The sequence below is a fragment of the Aythya ferina genome (assembly GCF_964211825.1).
Source record: "Aythya ferina genome assembly, chromosome: 2".
NCBI classification, from domain to species: Eukaryota; Metazoa; Chordata; class Aves; order Anseriformes; family Anatidae; genus Aythya; species Aythya ferina.
This window is the reverse complement of record NC_140297.1, coordinates 81016139-81037103: the sequence shown is the minus strand read 5'-3', so window position 1 is coordinate 81037103 and position 20965 is coordinate 81016139. Positions and strand designations below refer to the sequence as shown.

Below are 20965 nucleotides of genomic sequence, written 5' to 3'. Positions count from 1 at the left end.
CAGAAGAGGGCACTGAAACCACCAATCCTTCCTCAGCTACGCAGATGTCCACAGGCACAGGTAATGGCACTGACATCTTATTTTAGGATTTCTCTGTAGCCCTCAAGTAGCAATACTGCAAAACGGAGATGAAGGGAAGCACTGCCTGCTGAACGCTACACATTTGACTCTCTAAAATGTGCTTTTCAGGCTCAGTGTTTACAGAAACTAGGATGTAAGAACTTCAAGACTCCAAGGCTTGAGTGCTGTCTTCAGGTTGAGAGCCTGTAAGAAGCAACCCTACAAGCAGTGTGCCCCAGTGAGCAGTGTCAGACCCATGCCAACACAAGCTCAACTGCACCAACCTCAATAAGAGGCAACACCTCTAGGTGACTCCAGCGCACAGCCGTATTACTGCAACTAAAGGAATAAAGGAAAAAGGGGGGGAAAAAAAGACTCCTCGATGCAAAATTCTGGTATCAGCCATAACAAAGACCAACCGATCTTGGAAAAAGTACCTCATATTGAGCCACAATGAGGAAGAAAAAAAAGCCTGTGGTAGAAGAGCCCAGAATTGTTACCTACCCACCACAGCAAACAGCAAGCAAGCACTGCCACATCCACCCACTCAAAGAGCCTTCTTCCAGAAGGCTTCTCCTGCTCCTGCCTATTTCTGTGGGCTGAAGAATCTCATTAGTGTTCATTATGTCTTTCAAGTCACAGCCCAATACGCAGAAGACAGCGTCCAGTTTGTTTTCACGGCTATCCAGAGGAGTTGAACAAAAAAGCCCCACCTCAAACCAGGCCTTAGGAAAGCCGCTGCTTCACGAGGTCTTCTAGAAGTGCGACGGCAGCGTCTTCAGGACAGAACCCCCTTGGAAAGGAAACAGATTTCATTCTCATTCAGCACAGAGCAACCCTTTGGCACTCGCGGGTCAGATTTCCCTGAAGCTGTGCAAACACTGACAGGCTCCCCAGGGCCTCCAAGAGCAGCGGGTCAGCACAGTACATAAGAACTCTTCAGAAATGAAAAAAAATAACAAAATAATCAAGAACCCTTCCCCTGATGGAAAAAACAAGCCACTTAAAAAAAAAAAAAAAAAAAAAGGATGATCTGTTCTTCTAGTTAATTAAAAATGAGTGATTCTTAACAGGCGATACAGCAATCAAGACAGCCGAGCAGTGGCTGAGCAACTGCACGACTTCCCCCCCAGGAAGTCCTGTATTTGCTTTCAGACTACTTCGCATCCCCCTGGGTCTGCCCCAAAAACCACTACAACAGGAACATAGTTGCCTAGGACTGGTTTTTTCTTCTGCAGTAGAAAGAACACGCAGCCAAAAAAAACCGTGGTAGAACTCCAACAATCACAAATATGTAATCTCAGTAATCTAGATAATTGCCTCTGAGCTTGAAAGCAACACTCTGAAGTCTGATTAAGGTTTAAAGTGTACAAAAATTAGAACAACACACTTTATCGGTATTGTTTACCCAGCTTGTTACGAAAGCTTGGCAAAATAAAGCTTTAAGATAAAGATGTTAGAACAAGACTTATTTTCTTTCTCCTGAATTAGGGTCTTGGACCAATTTCCGCCTTTCTAAACCTTCCCCCTCCTCCATTCTTAAAATTTATATTTTTTAAAACTCTACACTTTCTACATTTCTACCATTCTACATTTAAATTCTACTTTTAAAATTTTACATTTCCTAAACTTTCCAGCAGTTCTTCCAGCAATAACGTGATTCCTGAGCGAATCAGAAGAGTCAGGAAAAGGGCTCCAATGAGTTCTCATAACTAACCACACGCTGACTTAGCGGCTAGCAGGAGGCTAAGAGTTTTATTAACAGAAGCAATTGATGGCCACTGAAGTTTCAGATCATTTCGTTCAGCAATCTGTTAATTCAAGCCATTAACAAGTTCCAGCACCAGGGGCACCTCAAACGTCTGCATCAATGCAGCATAAATGCAGCTCGGGACCGAGGCTGCTTAAAAAGGAAGGATGTCCGACTGCTTCAGGCAACCATGCCCAACCCATTTTGTCAGAAGGCTTCCTCAGAGGACAGGTGAATGGCTCTTGCTTGCAGCACTGCCCACCCACGAGCTGCAGGGACCAAAAGACAGCCACTTTGAGACAGTGTCACAGCACACTGAGGGGCGAAAATCCTTGTGCTAGACAATGACAAACTGCATACACATCAGGTGAGAAGCTTCAGTGCTCGAGCACTCTGGGGACAAAGGATTTTGATGCTTATATTTGCAGCAGTCAAAGTTGAATGGTGTGTGTAGCCTGGAGAGACAGCACTTTCATCGCTATCATGCCTTACCAATATGCCATCTGGAATCCACCTTGCTTGTGGCTGCAACTGCTCGCTCAAGCCATCCTGTTCTCTCTTTTGTACGCAGCCTTCGGAAAACAGCATCTTGTCACCTCGCTTTCTCTACTACACAGTTGTTTGAGAAGATGACTGTACCATTTTTGTTTTGGAAGAATGTTTGCTTTTAGAGATGAAATAAAGAAAGGCAACAGAAAAAAAGCAATTCACCATTTCCCACCGCGGTTTTAAGGTCAGAACTGTGAAAGAAATGCATGTCCTAGAACAGCGTTATTCACAATTTTCAGCAATTGAGGCAGGAGGGAGGACCAGAAACCACAAATTTTGCCATCTAGCCCAAAGCTTTCCTACATACTTCCTAACCTCAAGATAGTTAAGCAAAGCATAACTTAATAAAAATAAATAAAAGCAGACAATATGGTCCATCCCCTGGAGCTGCCTACATGATTTTTTCCACAAAAATAAGTAGAACAGAAGAAGGAACGGTACTATTGTATCACTAAGATTATACAGTTTAATTTTATCCTGCATGGACTTCATAATCCTAAAACAATTTAGAGTCCCAGCTAGATCAGTGTCTACCATACTCATTAGTCACAAAGGATACCAAACCTGAAGACGAGTTAAAGGAATATATGCTTGCAATACTGTACTTTCCAACGAGGGTGGAAGTATAAATATTAAAAAGTTTTCTTGAAAGATGCTATGCAAGTTGTCAAACTTGCACAGAAGTTGAAGAAACGAAGGAAGCTTGCCAGATGCTAGAATATAAGAGCATAGCCTCCAGCTGACTGTCCTGACTTGCACCACCCCAACCACGTAATGGTTTGCACATTATGCTCTTGCAAAGGACAGGGCAACGTTGACGTTAAAAGTAAAACAGCAATGGCAGATAACCATTATCACCATAATAAAAGCGTGTCTAAGAGTTAGCTAAGTTAAACAGGACCAGAGGGAAATTCCAAAGCCTAATTTTATCCTCTTAAGTATCTAGATACATAGACATGTTTGCAGAAATATTTTCCATTCACATGATGGCTACAGCATTAATTACTCTCTTACAACATTCTGCTCAACATAAGCACACTGGCAAGCTTAATCTCACAAAGGCATATGTTTAAGCAGAGCAAATCCTACACCACTGATGGGGAGGAGACAAGTGAAAGTGCTTTCATTAAAAACCAAGACATCTTTATGCATAAAGCTCATCCCCACAGCAAGTCTGTGACTCCTAGTCACCTCTCTAAGGGGTGCCTAGCCCCGGGTTAGGAACAGTAGGATCCTACAAAGACTGGTATTTACAGGTGGTTGTGCACCTTGCAGCAAATGCTCACTTACATAAGCCAGAAGCTAAACAAAAAAAAAAACTTGGCATTACAAGAGATCGGGTAACTTTTGAGCATCCATCAACTCACAGCTCATAGCTAGGCGGAGCCCGAGTATAATTTCAAGTGTTCTAACATCCTATTTTGTAATAGCAGTCATTAACTCACCATGACATACTGTAATAATAATAAAAAAAATTAAGAGAATTAGACTTTCAGTGTAGTCCAGCTCTCTTCTTACTCACAATAGTCATAGGCTTTCCAAGACAGCTACCTTCCTTTCAATATTGTGTGTTCTGGAAGCAGAAACAAGCTAATTTTAAAGCATTCAAGTTTCTTTCTTTTCTCTATTTCTCCATTGTCCACATTGCTCCAACATCAACCCACAATCTACTCTCATTTTCAAGTGATGCCAACTCACTTCTTGGGCTGCCTGGCAACAACAGTTTTATTTAACTTGCAAACCTTCCCTCAGTCGACATACTCCCTTCCTCCACTACTCAAGAATGTGTGGAATAGCTGGTGCTATTTATCTTTGTTTTGCTAAAGACTTTCACAAGTTGCTAAAAAAAAAAAAAAAAAAAACACCAAAAATCAACCTTGAAGCAAGCATGTACTTCCATATATTTTTAAGCCTTGTTATGAAATTGGGTTCACAAAGTATGTGCCTCTCAAAGTATGTGCAATGGCCTTATAAACTCTTAATAGAACATATAAAATATAATTACATGGAGAGATAAACAGAAGGCTTTATGTATTATATACATACACATATATGTAAAAAGCCAAGCTGTCACAGTTTAAAATGCTAAATTTAAAATAGCTTAAAATGGTAAACATAGAAAACTGCCACCAATATTGAGCACCATTGCTTGTAATAAAAAGCAGAAATCAGAACTCAAGAGTTCTAAATTAAAGGGGGGAAAAAAAGCAATGAAGAGACTCTCCAGTGACAGTAATTTCACACTCCTTGTTTCCTTGTTTTTGCTAGAACAATCCTGAAAACTTGGCATCACTTTCATACACTTGCACGTGTGGTAATGCGTGCCATGATCCACAAGTAGATGTTCTTAACAGACTGAGATTCTAGAAACAACAGTACCATAAGAAACTGTTTAATTCATGACAACTTATCTCAGAAAGAAGATTTCAGACAGATCTCAAAAATATGCAGCTAGAAAATGGAAAGAGAAAAGGTCAAAAAGAGCCCAAAGTACTTATTGTGGACAAACAGAACTATACCAGAACCTAAGAGACATGCTTTCTCGTACAGAAATCACAAAGGAGAGGAACACAGCCTAAACACCCATTTCGGTTTTCAGGAGAACAGAAAGTTGTAGGTCAGCATCACAGTGGCAAAATAAGTCTCCTAGCAGGGGGAGTCATTAAGTCCTATGCCTGCCAGGATCCCCGTAAAGGCAGAATGTTATGAAGGGATTACATTGCCTTAGGGTAATCCAAGTTAAAAACCTTTTTTGCTAAGAGTATAGTGGTTGGCAAGTTTTATACCCCAGAACAGAAAGGTGCACTTCAGCACATCCTAAGAGACAAACTTTGGGTTCCCCACCTCCAATTCAGCTTCCAGCAGGAACACGGTAAATACAGCTTGCCTTGTATGCATTAAAGGGTTTCCAGCTGAGGACCTTCCTGCTCATTCACAGCTACACAGTGCTGTATACCAACTTTGCTGCCAAGCACCTCTCTTTCAAGTGTGGAAAGAGGATCCAGGCACAGAACTTTACAAGCAAGCACCGAATCTGAAGAGTCTGTACTACCATAATTATGCTTGTTCTGGTGAAAATGCAACCTGCTTGCAGATTATCTGCTGTATTTACCTACCTGCATACTTCCCAAGACCTGTCAGTTTCATCAGCAGAAAACCTACACCAAAAAGTCACTTTCCTTTCAGCTATGTACTTTACACATGTCAATTACGTCTATCGCTGTGGTATCTGGTTATAAAGATTAGATACCACAGATTAGAGATGTGGGACAGTTCCTGGGAAGTGAATGCTTAAGCTTGCAAATGATTTTCTGCTTCCTGTTTGCTTGCTTTGATTTTTTTCATTGCTTTCTGTTTTACCTTTTCCTCTCTCTCTCTCTCTGGCTTTCCTTTGGACAAGGGAAAGGTAATATTCCACCAGCTCTGCTCTCACCGGGCAGCAAATACACTTCCTCACCCTCTCCTCAAGGGAGGATTAGTAGCCGTCTGCAAGAGAACACGAACATATTGGCTAGAGCATTAAGGCTCCAGCAGAGAAAGAATTATTTAACTTGAGCAAGCGTAAGCAGCCAGCTAGCACATGCCAGAGTAACGTTTTCCTCATCAAACCTCGTACTTCAGAATACATTAGATTACGTGTGCTAACAGAAAAGTACTGGTCTATCCCTGTTCAGACAAATCCTAACATACCAAAGCATTCAGCTATCTTGGGGCTGTGGACTGTGAACTTCTCATGATTCTTTGCTCTTTCTCAAGAGCTGCCAAGTGTATAAACTGTTCCCATTATTTACTCACAGATTAACAGTTGGTAAATTGGTCCCAGGGAATCACTGAAGAATTTTCCTTATAACCATTTCCCTTGCTTTAAGAAAAAAAAAAAAAAAGTAAAAAAAAAAAAAAAAGCCAAGCACACAACGCCTCCCACCCACCCCCCACCCCCAGTCCTGAATGAATGTGAGAACTTCCTGCACTCAGAACAGCATGAATAGACCTGGCAAGTAGTCAGGGAGATAGTACAGGCCCATGAATGCTCTGAATTCAGCTTCTGTGCTGCCGCTAAATTAAAGGAATTCAGGAGCCTCACAAAGGCCTGGTTATTTAATTATATTATAAAATAAAAGGCTGAATCCATTAGACGGCAGGCGAAAGGAACTCCTTCCCAAGTGGCTGCGCGGAGCTCGCAGCCCCGCTGCCTGGGCCCGGCCTTCTCCCTCTCCTCAGGGTGAGCCTCCACCGGGCCCTGCAACCAGAGGGGATGGCGATGGTGTTGGAGCACTGTCCTACCTGCCGAGACCAGATTGCTGACAAGCCAGGCTTCCTTATCATGTCCATTTGTCATCTCTGCTCTTCCTTTACTGGGAAACTCGAGACATTTCCAGGCAAAGCTACACCAGCACTGTACCTTCAGCCCCTGACTAGATTTAAGCTGCAGCATTCAACAGATCCTCGTTTTGCTTCAGCAAAAAATTAAAGCACACACATTATAACAGGAACAACTACCCCAACAGTGAGATGCTACAACCCCTACTTCTTTCCAACCATGAAAATGGGAGTACTTGTCATCTTCCCCGCCTTAGTAACTAGAGAGGAACGAATCCACTCTGCAATTTGCTTTAAAAATGACTGGAAAACAAAATCAAGGCAGCTTCCCTTACTGAGGGCTCTGCTTCTCACCAAATCTCTCAACAGCCTGACAGAACAGGCTCCTCGGTAGAAGAGTCATGGACAAACCAGGTGATGATGGATGGACCGCAGCACCCTTCCTATGAGCAGACATGAAAGGGCTGGGGTTGTTCAGCCTGGAGGAGAGGATGCTTGGGATGTGGGTGACTGAGCACTGGTATAAATTTCCCAAAGAGGTTGTGGAGTCTCCTCCTTGGAGGTATTCAAATGCTGCTGGACGTGGTCCTGGGCAACCTGCTGTAGTTGGCCTTGCTTGAGCAGGGGGCTGGAGCAGATGACCTCCAGAGGTCCTTTCCAACCTCCAGCCATTCTCTGACTCTGTGATACACATGCAGGAAAATGAGGATGAGAGACTGAGAACAGCACATGCAGGCACAGATTAGAGTGACCCAGAGCACAGTGTACTTGTTCTCAAGGTTCAGCAAGCCTTGCTTATGATTCAGGAACGCAGCCTGTTACCTGACATCTCTACTGATAACCGCACCTGGCCCTCATGCCTTACCAGAAAGATGCCAGCCATCCACCAACTCACACCAATTGGAAGTGCTCAGACTGGTGGCCATCATGATACTGCTTAATGGGACTAACTAGCTATGACCATGCTTCTCATAACCTAGCAAGAAAGAGAAGCAAACAGATATTCACATTCAAAGCAAGAAAGCCAGGCATGCTTGTCTGTGAACAGACACTCACTGGGGTGTATTCCTCTGAGCGTGAGCTGCCAGAAGGACCAGAGTAGCTTCAGTGCTGAGAAGCAAATGCTCAAGAGAGCCCAACAAGCCAAAACAGGACATTTACATGTAAGACAAGGTCTGCATAATCTTTCATTAGGGAAATAGCATAGTATCATTATTTCCATGCTACTGAGGACGATTACATGACAATATTCAGACATTTCTGCTACAAAAAGATTAGTGGGCACTAACTTCATGCCACGCCATTTGCTTTGGCATGGGCAGCATCTACATCAGGTAAGGAGGTTAGACAATCTCCAACCATCTTTGAATGCCTACATGTTTTGCTGCACAGCAGTATAGCCATGTCTACAGAGGAAGGCTGGAAGGATTTTCAAACTAGTATATGCTCTACATGTTTAGAAAAATCAGGGAATATGAGCTACAAAAGAGCTCAGCAAAAGCGCCAGCAACAACACACACAGTGCCAAGACACAGTGGCCAAAGGACCCATGGAAGACAGTCTCCAATAACATCTCTGATTAAGGCCTGTCAATATGAGAAGACTTGAAGGCACAATACCATGTCTGGAAAGGTTCACATTCACCACCTCTTTAAGCGTGATATGCTTAAGAACCCTGCAGAACGAAGACAACGTATAGGCATAAGGACAGGCACCCCTATTGAAATTACAGCTGTTTTTGCATTTAGTGTCAAGTACACATATGCAATCTCCTCCTGGACAGACATCTGCAGTTCCCAGAACCTGCTTACCAGGAATCCATCTTTTCGCAGGGTTACAAGAGGAGACTAGACTTGCTCTGTAGCATATTCCTCAGCAGCACCTTCCCTCACAATTCAGAAAGGACAGCGATTGCTAACTGCATTTTTTAACTTGACCTGCTGAATGTACTCAGCTTAGCTGGTGACAGCAAGTAGGAGAGCATTGCCAAATGTTCAGACTCCTCCCTGGTTGTTGTACACATTCCTAAAGAGTATAAGCATTTCTGAAGTGCTGTATGTGATACCACTGTTTACAAGTCAGTCTGATGTTAAAAATTCAATACACCCAGTTTTAGGTTCAAAAATTTTAACAGCATGAATTCTTCTACTATCAGCCACAATTCTTACTACGCGTGATTAAGCTTCTTTCTTTCCTTCTAACCACTTTACAAGTTCTTCCTATAGAAAAGCACTTTGAGAACAATATGCAGGCTACAACCTTTGCCTCAAAATCCTGTATTTGCAAGAGATGCACTGCTGATGTGCAAAGAACATACATTTGACACATTTTTTTTTATATTTGAATTTTTCCACATGGTTATTTCTGTAATAAAAGGTGAAATATAACAAACTCCTTTAAATGTCTGTTCTATCTACTGCATCACTGCCAGATCCTACACTGTTAACACACAGACACGGCAATTTTGTTGTAGCTATGTACCGTGACTTTCGGGAGAAAATTTTACTTGTTTTGGCAGCCCCACATTACCTACACTATAATGAACGCTCCTCTCCACAATAACTTAGTGGCACTGTTTCTTGTATAGACTCACAGAAGCATGAGAAAAGGAAAAAAAAAAAAAAAAAGTCATACTGATAAGTGGGTATTGCAGAGAAACCTCCTAAAATCTTTAACGAGAACTAAAAGTTTTCTTATACAAAATTAAGAAGTTGGTAAATGCAACCAAGAATGCCCTAAAACTTCCTGCAGAAAAAGAGATAAGTTGCTAAAAGGATCCCTCACATGGCGCAATATATGCTATTTGCCATGAGTTCAAAAATATGCCTCCTATTAATGCCAAACTGAAGAAGCAAGAGGTGCTGGAACTGCTCACACTCCAGTGGAGCATTACACAAAGAATCACAACACACACAGTGTCGCAAATTAAATACATATAATATATACCCCAGGCTCTAGTAGACCATTTTCTCTGGACACTTATTTTGGCACTGACAAAAGGGACATAACTTAGTCCACTGCAGACTACAAAGCCTCTTAATCTTTTTGCTACGATATCTAGCAACACTGATCTGCATATTTGCGCTCTAGGTTTTATTTACGAAGGAAAAAGCTGGAACCTGATAAATAAACAAGGATCTTTTATCGCATGGATTCAGAAAACAAACATCCCGAAAGATATTTCTTACAAGAGACATTCCCAAGATGGAATTTGCAAATCAAAAGAAAGTAAAATAATGTAATGTAGTCTTCGTGTATTAGCAGGAATTAAAGTTGTCACTTGATTAAGAAGATTAAAGAGACATGAACCAAGCAGTCCTTAGTGCTATAGTCTAATCTCAAGTGGAATGAATATACTTATACAGATGATTCCATTGTTCTTGAAGCTATGAAATGGAAAAACTTTCTGTATTTAATAGTCTGAAACGTATCACATTAATCTTCAGTTGATTCACACAGAAGATAGAGACTATGGATTCTATTTTGGTTGATACAGACAGGAGACATGATTTTCATGCCACCAAAAGAAAAGAGATAAGACACGTCCACAGCCACTTCACAGCGTTTGGACACTTCAAAGAGTTCAGATTCCCATTTTCAGCCAGTCCTTTCTTTTATTAGCTACAACACCCAAGAGGGAAGAAAAAAAAAAAAAGTTGGCTACTTGCTCGGAAAGGATATAAGCTCTGGTCTACTTTTAATCTTTAAAACACAACCACGCTCTGAGCTCTACACTTTCACCAAGCCACTATATTAAAAATCCTTAACTCTGTGACTGTAACAGGAAAAGAAAATCCCTGTCATATAATTACAGCAGTCTCCTGATGGTATTTCGGAAAACATTAAGTTGCACCTCCTGCACACATGATTAACTTTACTTTTAGAAACGTCCCGTTCGCAACTTGCAAATTATTGTGCTTTTGTGTGTGTAACCTTGTGGTATTGGTATAAGAAGAAACCAAAGCCTCCTAGCCTATTCAATTCAGTACATTATACCTGTGAGCCTTCTTCCAGGAGTTTCACACTTCATTCATAACAGGTTTTGTCATCCCATTTTGTATTATACCAGGCAAGCTTTATAGCATGAAAGCCAAATATATGTAGATGCAGTAAGCCAATAATGACACACAATATTAGGCTGTCTCAGATATAATTAAGTTTCATAAATAAAATGACTGCTCACTGAGACTGTTGTCCCCTAGAGGTCTGTTTGTCCTAGTAAGTAATACACAATAGAAGGAAAAATATGTTCCTCCATCATTTACAATTTGAGGCAATAAGCATCATAAAACATCTGATGATCAGCAGTCACTTGTAGATCGGACCAACCATCTGACAAACGAGCAGGCTGCACGTGCAGTTCAGTTTGCTGCTTGCAGGACTCTCCTCACAAAGCCGGTGCTACTGCCCATTATCTGCTTTTAAAAGGCTAGAGAAGATCAGACAGGAGGAGAAAGCAGGCATTTGAGACAACAAAATGCCATTGCATAGCATTCTGATGAGGAAACTTGCTGTCTAGTTAGAAACTTACTCGTTTCAAGGTAGCTCTAAAACCGAGGAGAGCTCCTTACAGACCATCCTACGGCTTATACGAAAGCAAAATCATTGCTAGTAGGAACTTCAAGCTTTTCTATACCGTTTGTTTTAGAGCAAATAACAGGCTGAACTGGGCATAGTTATTGTTTAAAGAAGCATGCAGCTTTTTGAAAGGAAAGGACTCAGTTTTATGCTCATCAGCCGAAGGTGCCTGAATCGCAGGTTTTGTTCTCCTCTAAAGCTTCTTCAGAAATTCTCTCCTCGCCAGAGCACACATTCAGAAAAGGAGTGGCCTGCTACTTATCTTAATTGCAGGTCTTACTATCTCTTTCTCTTTGGGCATAAAGATTCAAAAATTGAACAAACAGGAAGAGAACCGGCATTCAGATTACATAATTAGGTTTATGTAAATTGCACCTACAGCCCAGGCTCCTGAACTTCAAAGGCATTCCAGCTCCTCATTACTCCCTTGGAGCAAGGCCCATTGTTTTGTTTTTATTTAAATAAGCTGGCACGGCACCCCCAGTGCTCGCAGATGAGAGCAACCGGTTAATGCAGCGATTACGGTGTTTCTGAGAATTACGAACACAACTGGGCGGCTACTGAAGGTGGTTTGAAGATCCCTGTTGCCACTGGACAAGGCAACGAGCAGGTAATGGCCTATGAAGTTCAAAGGGCCGAACGTAGCTTTGGCCCAGGAAAAATTTGAGTTAAACTTTAAAAGACTCCTCCACTCTAGTTGGATGTTTGCGCCTACGTCTCTTACACAACTTCACTTCGTTTTCCTTCTCAGGAATGAGCTAGATGAGACTGGACAGAAAAATCCCCTGAAACTTAGTATTTTAAATCAATATGTAAATGGTTATTCCTAACTGTCAAACCCAGGAACACACAGTTAGTTCAGCAACGAGTATTTTGAGCATCCGTCCAACTAAGCCAAAGCCAGCTGGAAGAAATTTTACTTCCCCATCAACAGAAAAAGCTTCAAAGACGCTATGCAATGTTGTGAAATTAAATGACTCTTCACTCCAGGAGGTCTTTCTTCTCGATTTAACAGTTGTCATTGGTAAACAAAACGTTCTTCAAAGAATAATGTTTGCCCCCTAAATAAGGGGTGTAGAGGGGAACAACAACAACAACAGAAAAACGGCGCAAGAGATTCTGCAACATTCCCATTCTTCCACATACTTGAACCACAACCACAAGAGCAGAAAATCTCAGCAGTAAAACTAAAGGGGGCAGGTCTGCCCAGCTAGCTAGCTAAATAAGGAAGCAAGAAGAAGCCAGATTGTGGCAACCAGCATAGAAAACTGGACTATCGACCTACATCGCTAAGGGATTCTGCGTGACAGCGGCAGGGGTATGGAAGGACACACCATGCCCGTGCTATCCTAGAGAAGAGACACCAAACTATGATCACTGCCAAACACACCAAAGCGGGTGTGACAACCCAAATACCACAGAATATTGTTTTAACTATTAATTTTGCCCACCTGAAATCCCGATTGGTATTTTGACTGGACACAATAGCACCACTCATTTGCGACCCACATATGTCTCTCCATGCTGTTCGGACAGCTGCTGCATTTCAAGAGGCAAGTGATGCATATCATAAAAAGCGATGCTTTGCATGCAACATTTTATCACTTAACAGACACAGAAAGGTAAATAAGGAGTCAATTAAAATACACCATAAATAAAAAGATTTAAATCTGAAATTATCTAACACCTAAGATGGCTTCAGTGCTTTGCAGCAACTAATTGGAAGACATTCAACAAGAATGTCAGTAGTTACTTTGGGAAAATTCTGTGTTAAGATAGCATAATTGGTCAAATGCCAGCCCAACTGGGAAAAATATTCTGCAGCAAATAACTTATTTTATTATGAGAAATATTAAAAAAAAAAAAAATTCTCTCCAAAAAGGTAGTGCTACAGCTGGCACAACAGAAAACCTATCTGAAGGGCAAAAATTACACACAGAATAAAAGCAGGGGGACCGTTGAGTGAAGCAGAAAGCTAAAGATCTAGAATTTTCACAAGAACATTTTCTGACAGGATTTGCAGTGCTTAACTACCTCAGATCTATACACAATTCAGTCATTACCATGCAGCTGGAATTTCAACTTCAGTTTCCAATCTCACTCATGAGTATCATAAGGAAGAGGTTGTTGATTATTTTTAAATGAGGATGTTGTGTCCCTGTGAAGCTTCTTAAATATCTTGTAAAAACCTAAGTGTTTCAGAACTCCTGTCTTAAAGCCAAATCTAGGGGAAAAAAAAATACTTTCACTCTTGAGTTTAAATCTTTTTAGCTTTTTACAAGGGTTGGTTGCATTTCTCTCAAACATCTTTGAGAAGAAAAAAATAAGCCGGAATTACACAGCCAAGATAGTGATGCTTACAAAACAAACTTCAGTATTTCCGCCCCTTTTACTTTGGTTGGCTTACCCATACAAACTGTGACTGACTCTAAGCATCAAAGTCCATCCATTTGAATCCACAGAAATGCAAAAAAATAAAAATAAAAACAAAACAGACCTCACCAAAAAAACCCTCAGAGGTAAATGCAACATTCAGTGCTCTGGGTCTAAGAATAAAATGATCAGCAAGCTATTTCAGACATACAGCTTCCCATAGTGCAAATCCCCTTCTGAGTAAAAGTTCTAAAATGAAGCAATAAAATTATGTTAAGGGAAGCTGAAAACAGACATGTGCAGAGATTTTACCATCTCACCTAAAATGCCAGTGCGCCACATCCCACAAGCACTGGGAAAATGAAACGCTGAAGACTAAGTTAAAGCATCTTTGCATTTACTGTCCAAGGCAAGTAGAAAGCTGCAGGTCATTTTTGCATTTGTTTTGCCTTTTTCGTGTCTAAAAATTGGCACGCTAGTAACTTAAACAGTTAATTCAAAATGGTAATCCCTTAAACCCAGCGGAAAATACAGCTGTTAGCATCCAAGGTAGAGGTTCCCTCCAAATCAAATGGAGGAGTAACAGGGAGCACTCTAGGATTTCTCCCTAAGCTTCTGTGCTGGGAAATTGCATGTGCACATCCTCTTCTAACTGGCCTTCTCAGGCATGTTTCATACCTCCTCCTCTTCCAGAGGACCACCAGGATAACAAAGAAATCTCTCTTCACATGGTTTTATTAAACCACAAACTAATTTTCAGTAGTTAAGAAGCACACACCAGTTTCTAACATTCTTTCAAATTAGCGGTTGCTTTTTTGTTGTTGTTTTGTTTTGCACTACTCAGTAGTACCTTCCAAGAACCACGTAGCGCTTTAGATGCATAGCAGTCTGCCAGTGTCCTAACAGAACAGATGGACGTTTTTAATTGCACAAAGGCTTTTAGGTGTATCAACAGTGCCACGATCCAGAGGATGTTTATGTACAGTTTCAGAAAGAAAAAAAAAAAAAGGAAATAGCTGGTGAGATAGAGGGATAGCATCAAAGTACATAAAAAGGATGGAGAAAAAAAAAAGGGACAGGAGAATGCTGCACTCCATGCTGCAGCGGTGAGGAAACACAGCTCCTGTGTGCACGGGTTTAGGCACCATATATTTAGTACATATAGTAACTTATGTACATGACACCGAAATCTCCCTTGCTGGTACTTCACGAGTACTTCAGTTATGGATGCTAGCCAGGAGCACGAGAGAATGTAAAAGCCGCAAGACCCATTGTGCTTAACAGGTGCTACATACCAAGGCTCAGCTGCCGGTCCCACCAGCATTCCAGCTTGATCTGCTGGGCTCCTCCTGTGCGGGAGGACAGCCCCGGAGCCCCAGGGAATCGCCTGCCTTCCAGAGACCCCCTTCCAGCTGGGCTCGGTGAGCACAAGGCTGTCGCTGCCCACGGGCAGGTGGAGCAAGCCCAGCACCATGGCCATTTCACGCTTCCCTAGAAAACAGGGCTGGAAATGCCCCCAGTTTGGCCACGCCACACCTGCTCGGATTCGACATCGTTGAAATGAGATGAAAACTTCCCAAAATGGTTAGTTTTCGGTATTGCTTCCCCTTGCAGGAGATGCAAGCAGATAAATGATTACAGGGTAAACAGAGTGTATAGACAAGTCACACAGGGAAGAAAAAGAAAGTCAGGATCATGGCAGCCCCAGGCATAGGTTATTTTTCCTTTCAGTTTCAGCCAGTTCACACAGCAAGGCCTCACCTTTCCAATCACAGCTGTAGGAACAGATACCCAGTCACAATAAGAAGAGCTATTTTTTCGCATTAAATGGGATGCTGGATCTCAGAACTGCATTGGGGCTCCAAAGGCAGAAGCTTCTCTGCAGCACAGCTGTTGTCCTACCCCAAGTTAAAAAAAAAAAAAAAAAAAACACACGTCTGTCTTTGGCACGTTTCCCTCCCTTGAACATCAGTCATCTTGAAGCGAGTTCACCAACGTATTAAATAGCTGAACCGAGTTATTCACCAAGCAGAGCAGCGAACGGCTGGTGATTCAACAGATGTCACCGTCCAGAGCCCAGCACCGCCTGGCCTACAGCTCTCGCTCACCCCTACGCATCCAAAACCCTGTCTCCGTCCATACAGCTGGAAGCCTTCACGTGACCCCAGCTGCCAAGCATGCTTTTAAAAAAGTTGTAGACCACCACAGATGATCCTGCTGGTAGGCCTTCCCACCCTTACGGGCGGGGCAGACCAACATTTTCTGTAGCCAGCTCTAATACAGATCTGGATGGCTTTCTCCTCACAGCTTGAGGAGAGCAAGAAGCATCTCTTCCGAGGGAGAACCCGACAGCCAGTTGCAAAATTAACGCCCCTAATTACGTCTGGTGTTTCTTAGTACTCTGCCCATAGGCAAGCTCCTCCTGCAAAGCGATATGCTTGATGACAGCAGCAGGTGCAGCAGCCCTATGTCACACCAAAGAGCGGACGATTTAATGACGGCCAAATGCCAGAATCACAAACAACATCACCTTGAGGTCGTACAACAAAAAAGCCTCAAACATCCATTGTCCTGTAGCAGCCTTCAAGTCCAAGATCAAATCGCTGGTGCGGCTCGCCACGTAAACGCTGCGGAGCACAGCACTGAATAGGATTCCCCGCTCGCTTCTCACCTGGAGTCCCAAAACAAGCGAGCAGTCCTGCAGTTTTCAAGTGACTAGATTGGTGCATCGGGCTGTTTTTCCTTCGACACGCAAATCACAGAGAAGGCAAGGCCACGGGGAGAAGTTACGTTTTACAAGAATTATTTTTACAGAGCAATAAGGAATACTATAACTTGTTTTCGAGAGGCCTTCTGGATCACAGCCACCCTTATGGTTTTAGGAATAGTTTAGTAAGTCTGACCTAATCGGTCTCCCAGCTACAATATCACGGCTGTAATTGCACTATGGATTCCTACACCGTTCCATAACCAGCAAAGCAGTATCTCAGCAGAAAGCTATTTAACCATATCCTTTGAAATAGAGATGAAGCATTGCAAACTTTGAGGACAGTATCTCTTCTTCAGACAGATTTCAACAGAGGGAGAAGTTGACAGGCACAATTAGCCACTAACGCCCAGTTCTGCTCCAACTGATGTTAGAGGGAGCAGAATCAGATCCCAAAATCCGTGAGGAATGTTTCAGCAACAGCATCATCTCCGAGCAAGGCTCAGTCAAGAGACTTGAAGAACTCAACCACACGCTCAGAGTAAGAAAAGCAGGGGAGATACCAAAATAAATACGCGCTAACCGCGTTTTGAAGCGAGTCAAAACAGCACACAAGAAGGACTCTTACATTCCTAGTGTCACATTTTATTTTCTGGGCCGTTTAAATTTGGAATGCTGCATTTAAGGAACAGGCATTTCATTTACAGAGTGTTTGTGAACAGCTAAACGTTAAGAAAGCTATTTTGTCACAGTGAAAACCCTGATGCTCTGCAGTTCTCCTACTTATTTTTTTCCTAAAATGCCTTTTTATTTTATTTTTTTTTTTTTAAACAGATGACACAACTAGAGAAATCACCAATATGCAGTAATCACTGAAATCATTGGCTGCATCACGTTACCCTGTTTGGAATTGTTAACATTACGTTTCAGTACTGAAATCTTCCACTTTTAGAACTGTCTCTCCCCAGAAAGAGAAAAGCCCAGAAGTCACCAACATGCTCTCTCCTCTCCCCACTTCAAGGGGATTAGACACAAGAATTCTTTTTAGAAGCAGCACAATAAATCCAGCCTAGGTTTATGCCATTTTACTTCGGTACAAGGCCAGAATCACCAAATCCTGCTGAGACAGCCTGCAGGAAATTACAGGGATAGAGATGCTAGTTGTTCTATATCCATTGGGACAAGCCCGTCTGCTTAAACCAATGAAGTCCGGGGCAAACAGGAAATCACTGCTCTAAAGCATTCCTTAGGGTATTCCTGGAGGATCACTTATCAAAAAGGTACTTCTCCTAACCAAAACACCCCGACTTTGGGGCCAAAACACACTCCCCTTTCCAAGTCTAATTTGATGTGCATTCTTTAAGTCTTCCTCCTTCCCTCCCTTTCATCATCCGGTAGGAAAAAAAAAAAATATTACAATAAGGAAGCCGAGAAGTTGCCAAGACGGTTACAGAAAATCAGTATGATGACACGTCAATAATATTTTCTTAGCTCTTTTTGGCTGGCCTGGTACATTGGATGCTGGAACCACTCTGCTACAAGCACCTGATCACAGGTGTTTTAGATGTTGATCACAGATCCCCCCCAAAGAGATAAAGATTTTGAAAAAAACACTGCACTTTTGAAGTGCAGAGACACACTGCTTAGGATATGAAATTGCGTAACAAATTTGCATTCATTTAATTGTATGTGTGTTTATAGATTTACATTTCTATTTAGAAGGCTTGTACAAGGAAGTCCCGAACGCATGAACTATGCTAGCAGTCAAGTTGAGACACTAAAATAAGACAGTCGGAACAGCTGCATTGAGCAGAGAGAATTAATCACTTAATGCATAAGGGCTACATGCGAACAGGCTTAGCTGTATAGAAGGCTTAGCAATGTTTTCTGATTGTGTTTTCTTCAGCATGCACCCCGTTGGGGTCTCCCCATTCTGAAACGTGCCCGTGCATTCCCACCGGGCTGTGGGCATGGAAATGATGGGAGCAGCATTCCTTCCAACACCACCTGCTGAACTCCACCCTCACCAGCACGGCCAAAGCCGCACGCAGACCACCCTGATTAAAAAAAAAAATGATTTTTATCTCCTTGCTGACCCCAGCATATCTAACCACCTCCTGTCGTTTCCTTGCCAGAGCACCGCTTGTGCTGGGGGCATTAACACAGCTCACCTAGAAAACTGAAGGAAGGAGGGATTGACTGCTCGCCGTCACTCCCACATGCTGCTCTGAACAACAAGGGGCACTCACCCCGAGTATCGCTCTCCCTCCCGGCCTGCCATTACCAGCTCTGTTTTACATGCAGAGGAATTCACTAGAGGGAGGAATCTCGGTATTTTTAGCATGAAAGCGCTGAATTCTCACGGTTCAGCGGAGTACCACTCTGCTCAGCCAGCCCTGCGAGGGAATGTCACTCGCTGCTTTAGCTTTACCAGCAGGACCTGATCTTTGGGCACTGCCTTTACCTATTCCAGAGGCGAACTCGCTGGGCTTTTGAACACTTTGCTGGACATTCAACACCCTCCCCTCTTTGGAGGGCCGGATGGGATGGTTAAAACCCGAGGCGCTCCAGGATGACAGTAGGTATTTTCACCAAGCAATCCAGCCGACAGGGAAGATATTTTTACAGCCCTACAGAACGGCAGCGTTGCGTCACGGCAACGTGGGAGCTAACTTTTCCCACCCAAGGCTCCCCACCTCCCGTACCCAAAGTGGCCTCGGCGAGGCCGCGTTTGCGAGGCTCTTGCCTTTTATGCTCAGGCTCTTGACAGCCCAGCCCGCTCCCACAAGCTTACAGCCTCCATCGCAAACAGCGAGCGGCGAAACCCAAAGCGGGAGGCTGAGCAGAGAGGGCTGCGCTTGCAGGATGGAGCTGCAAGGAGCTGCCAGGAGCTTCTTCCCCCAAGCAGCCCAGCTCAGGGGCGATGCAGTTTAAGGCAGGCAGGGCTGCGAAGCGCTCACACCCTACAATCCCTGAACCCCAGGGCGGCACCTGCAGCCCCCCCGTGCCCCGAGGGCGCTGTCTCACCGGCGTAGAAGCGGATGAGGCAGCCGGTCTCCGCGTCCATGCCCTCCTCCTGCACCCGCCACAGGTCCCGGTAGCCCAGCTGGCAGAGGTAGTCGTTCTGGAGCTGCAGCGGCTTCTCGTGGGCCTCCAGCCGCCGGCTGGTCTCCCCGTGCAGCTGCACGTACAGGGCGGGCGGCCCCGGCTCCCGGCCGGCGGCGGCGGCCTTGGCTTCGCCCCCCGGAGCTCCCCCGGCCCCCGGCGGCTCCCCCGGCCCCGGGGGGCTCCGCGCCGGCCCCGCCGCCTCCCCCTGGCCGTCGGGGGCCGCCGGCTCGGCTTCCAGCTCCTCCGAGGAGGAGGACGAGCCGCCTCCGCCGCCGCTGCTGTAGGGGTCCAGGCGGTCGGAGACGCTGTCGGCGCTGGGGCTGAAGCTCTCCGTGTCGGAGCCGGCCGGCCCCAGCTCGCCCAGCAGCGCCGGGCAGGACAGCGGCGGCCCCGCCAGGTAGAGCTGTGCGGGCGGCTCGCTGCTCCCGGCGGCGCTGCCGGCCCCACGGCGGCTCCTCGGCCTCTCCGCGGCCGCTTCGGGCGGGGGTCCCTGCGGGGGAGCAGCAGCAGGAGGAAGAGCAGGAGGAGGAGGAGGAGGAGGAGGAGGAGGAGGAGGGGGGGGAGGAGGAGGCGTCGCAGCGCCCGGCTTGCCCAGCACCCGCAGCACGCCGCCGCCGCCGCGGTGCCCCAGCTGCTGCAGGCGGGCGGCCACCTGCTCGGCCGTGGTGTCCAGCGTGCAGAGCACGGGGCGCAGGTAGCAGGCGGCGTGGCGCTCGTAGACGTGCAGGCAGCCCCGCCGCACGTCCCGCCGCACCCAGTCCCGCTCCGGGGGCTGCAGCGGCTGCAGCTGCCGGGGGGGCTTGGGCAGCAGCAGCAGCGCCTTCCTCTCCAGGCTGCGGGTCCCCGCCGGGGACGGCGAGGAGGAGGAGGAGGCGGAGAGGTTCCTCTTCAGCCTCCCCCGCCGCAGCAGCAGCGAGTTGGCGGCGCCGGGGGTCGCCAGCGCGGCGGGGGGCGCCGAGCCGCTGCCTCCCCCTCCTCCTCCTCCTTCTCCTCCTCCTCCTCCTCCTCCTCCTCCACCGCCGGCCGCTCTCCTCCTCCTCGGGCCGCCGCTCTCCGCCCGGCTGCCGCTGCCCGGCGGGCTCCTGCCGGGCTCTGCGCCCGCGGCTGGCTGCTCCATCGGCTGCTGGAAGGGAGCAGGGGGGGGAAGGAAGAGCAGGGCAGGGCAGGGCAGGGCAGGGCAGGAGGGGGCGCAGGGCTCAGGGCGGGCAGCGCAGCTCCGCGCAGGGGCCCCCGCGCCGCCCGCCTCAGCCCCAGCCCCGCTCCCCGCCCGGCGCCGCCGCCATTAGGGAGGGGAGGAGGAGACAGGGAGGGAGGGAGAAGGAGGGGGAGGGCGCCTCATGAATATTAACCGGGCCGCTGCGGGGCTGGGAAATGGAGGCCGGGAGAGGGGGACTACAAGTCCCGGCAGCGCCTGCTGTGAGGGGAGCTCCTTGTGAGGGGGGAGCGCTGCCCGCCCGCCCCGCGGTTTAAACGTTAATGGTGGCGGTTCCCTGCCCTCAGCAGCCGTGTTGCTGAGGCGT

At 45.5% G+C, this 20965-nt stretch overlaps 1 protein-coding gene across 1 annotated transcript in view; it reads right to left on the bottom strand.

The window, feature by feature from the left end:
* The window catches only part of PHLPP1 (PH domain and leucine rich repeat protein phosphatase 1), a 129891-nt gene extending 109174 nt beyond the window's left edge, over positions 1-20717 (bottom strand). The window contains exon 1 of the mRNA XM_084509882.1: positions 19365-20717. Within this exon, the coding sequence (XP_084366008.1) occupies positions 19365-20562 (1198 nt within the window). The 5' untranslated portion in view covers positions 20563-20717. The remainder of the gene's footprint in view (positions 1-19364) is intronic.
* Positions 20718-20965: the final 248 nt, after the last annotated feature.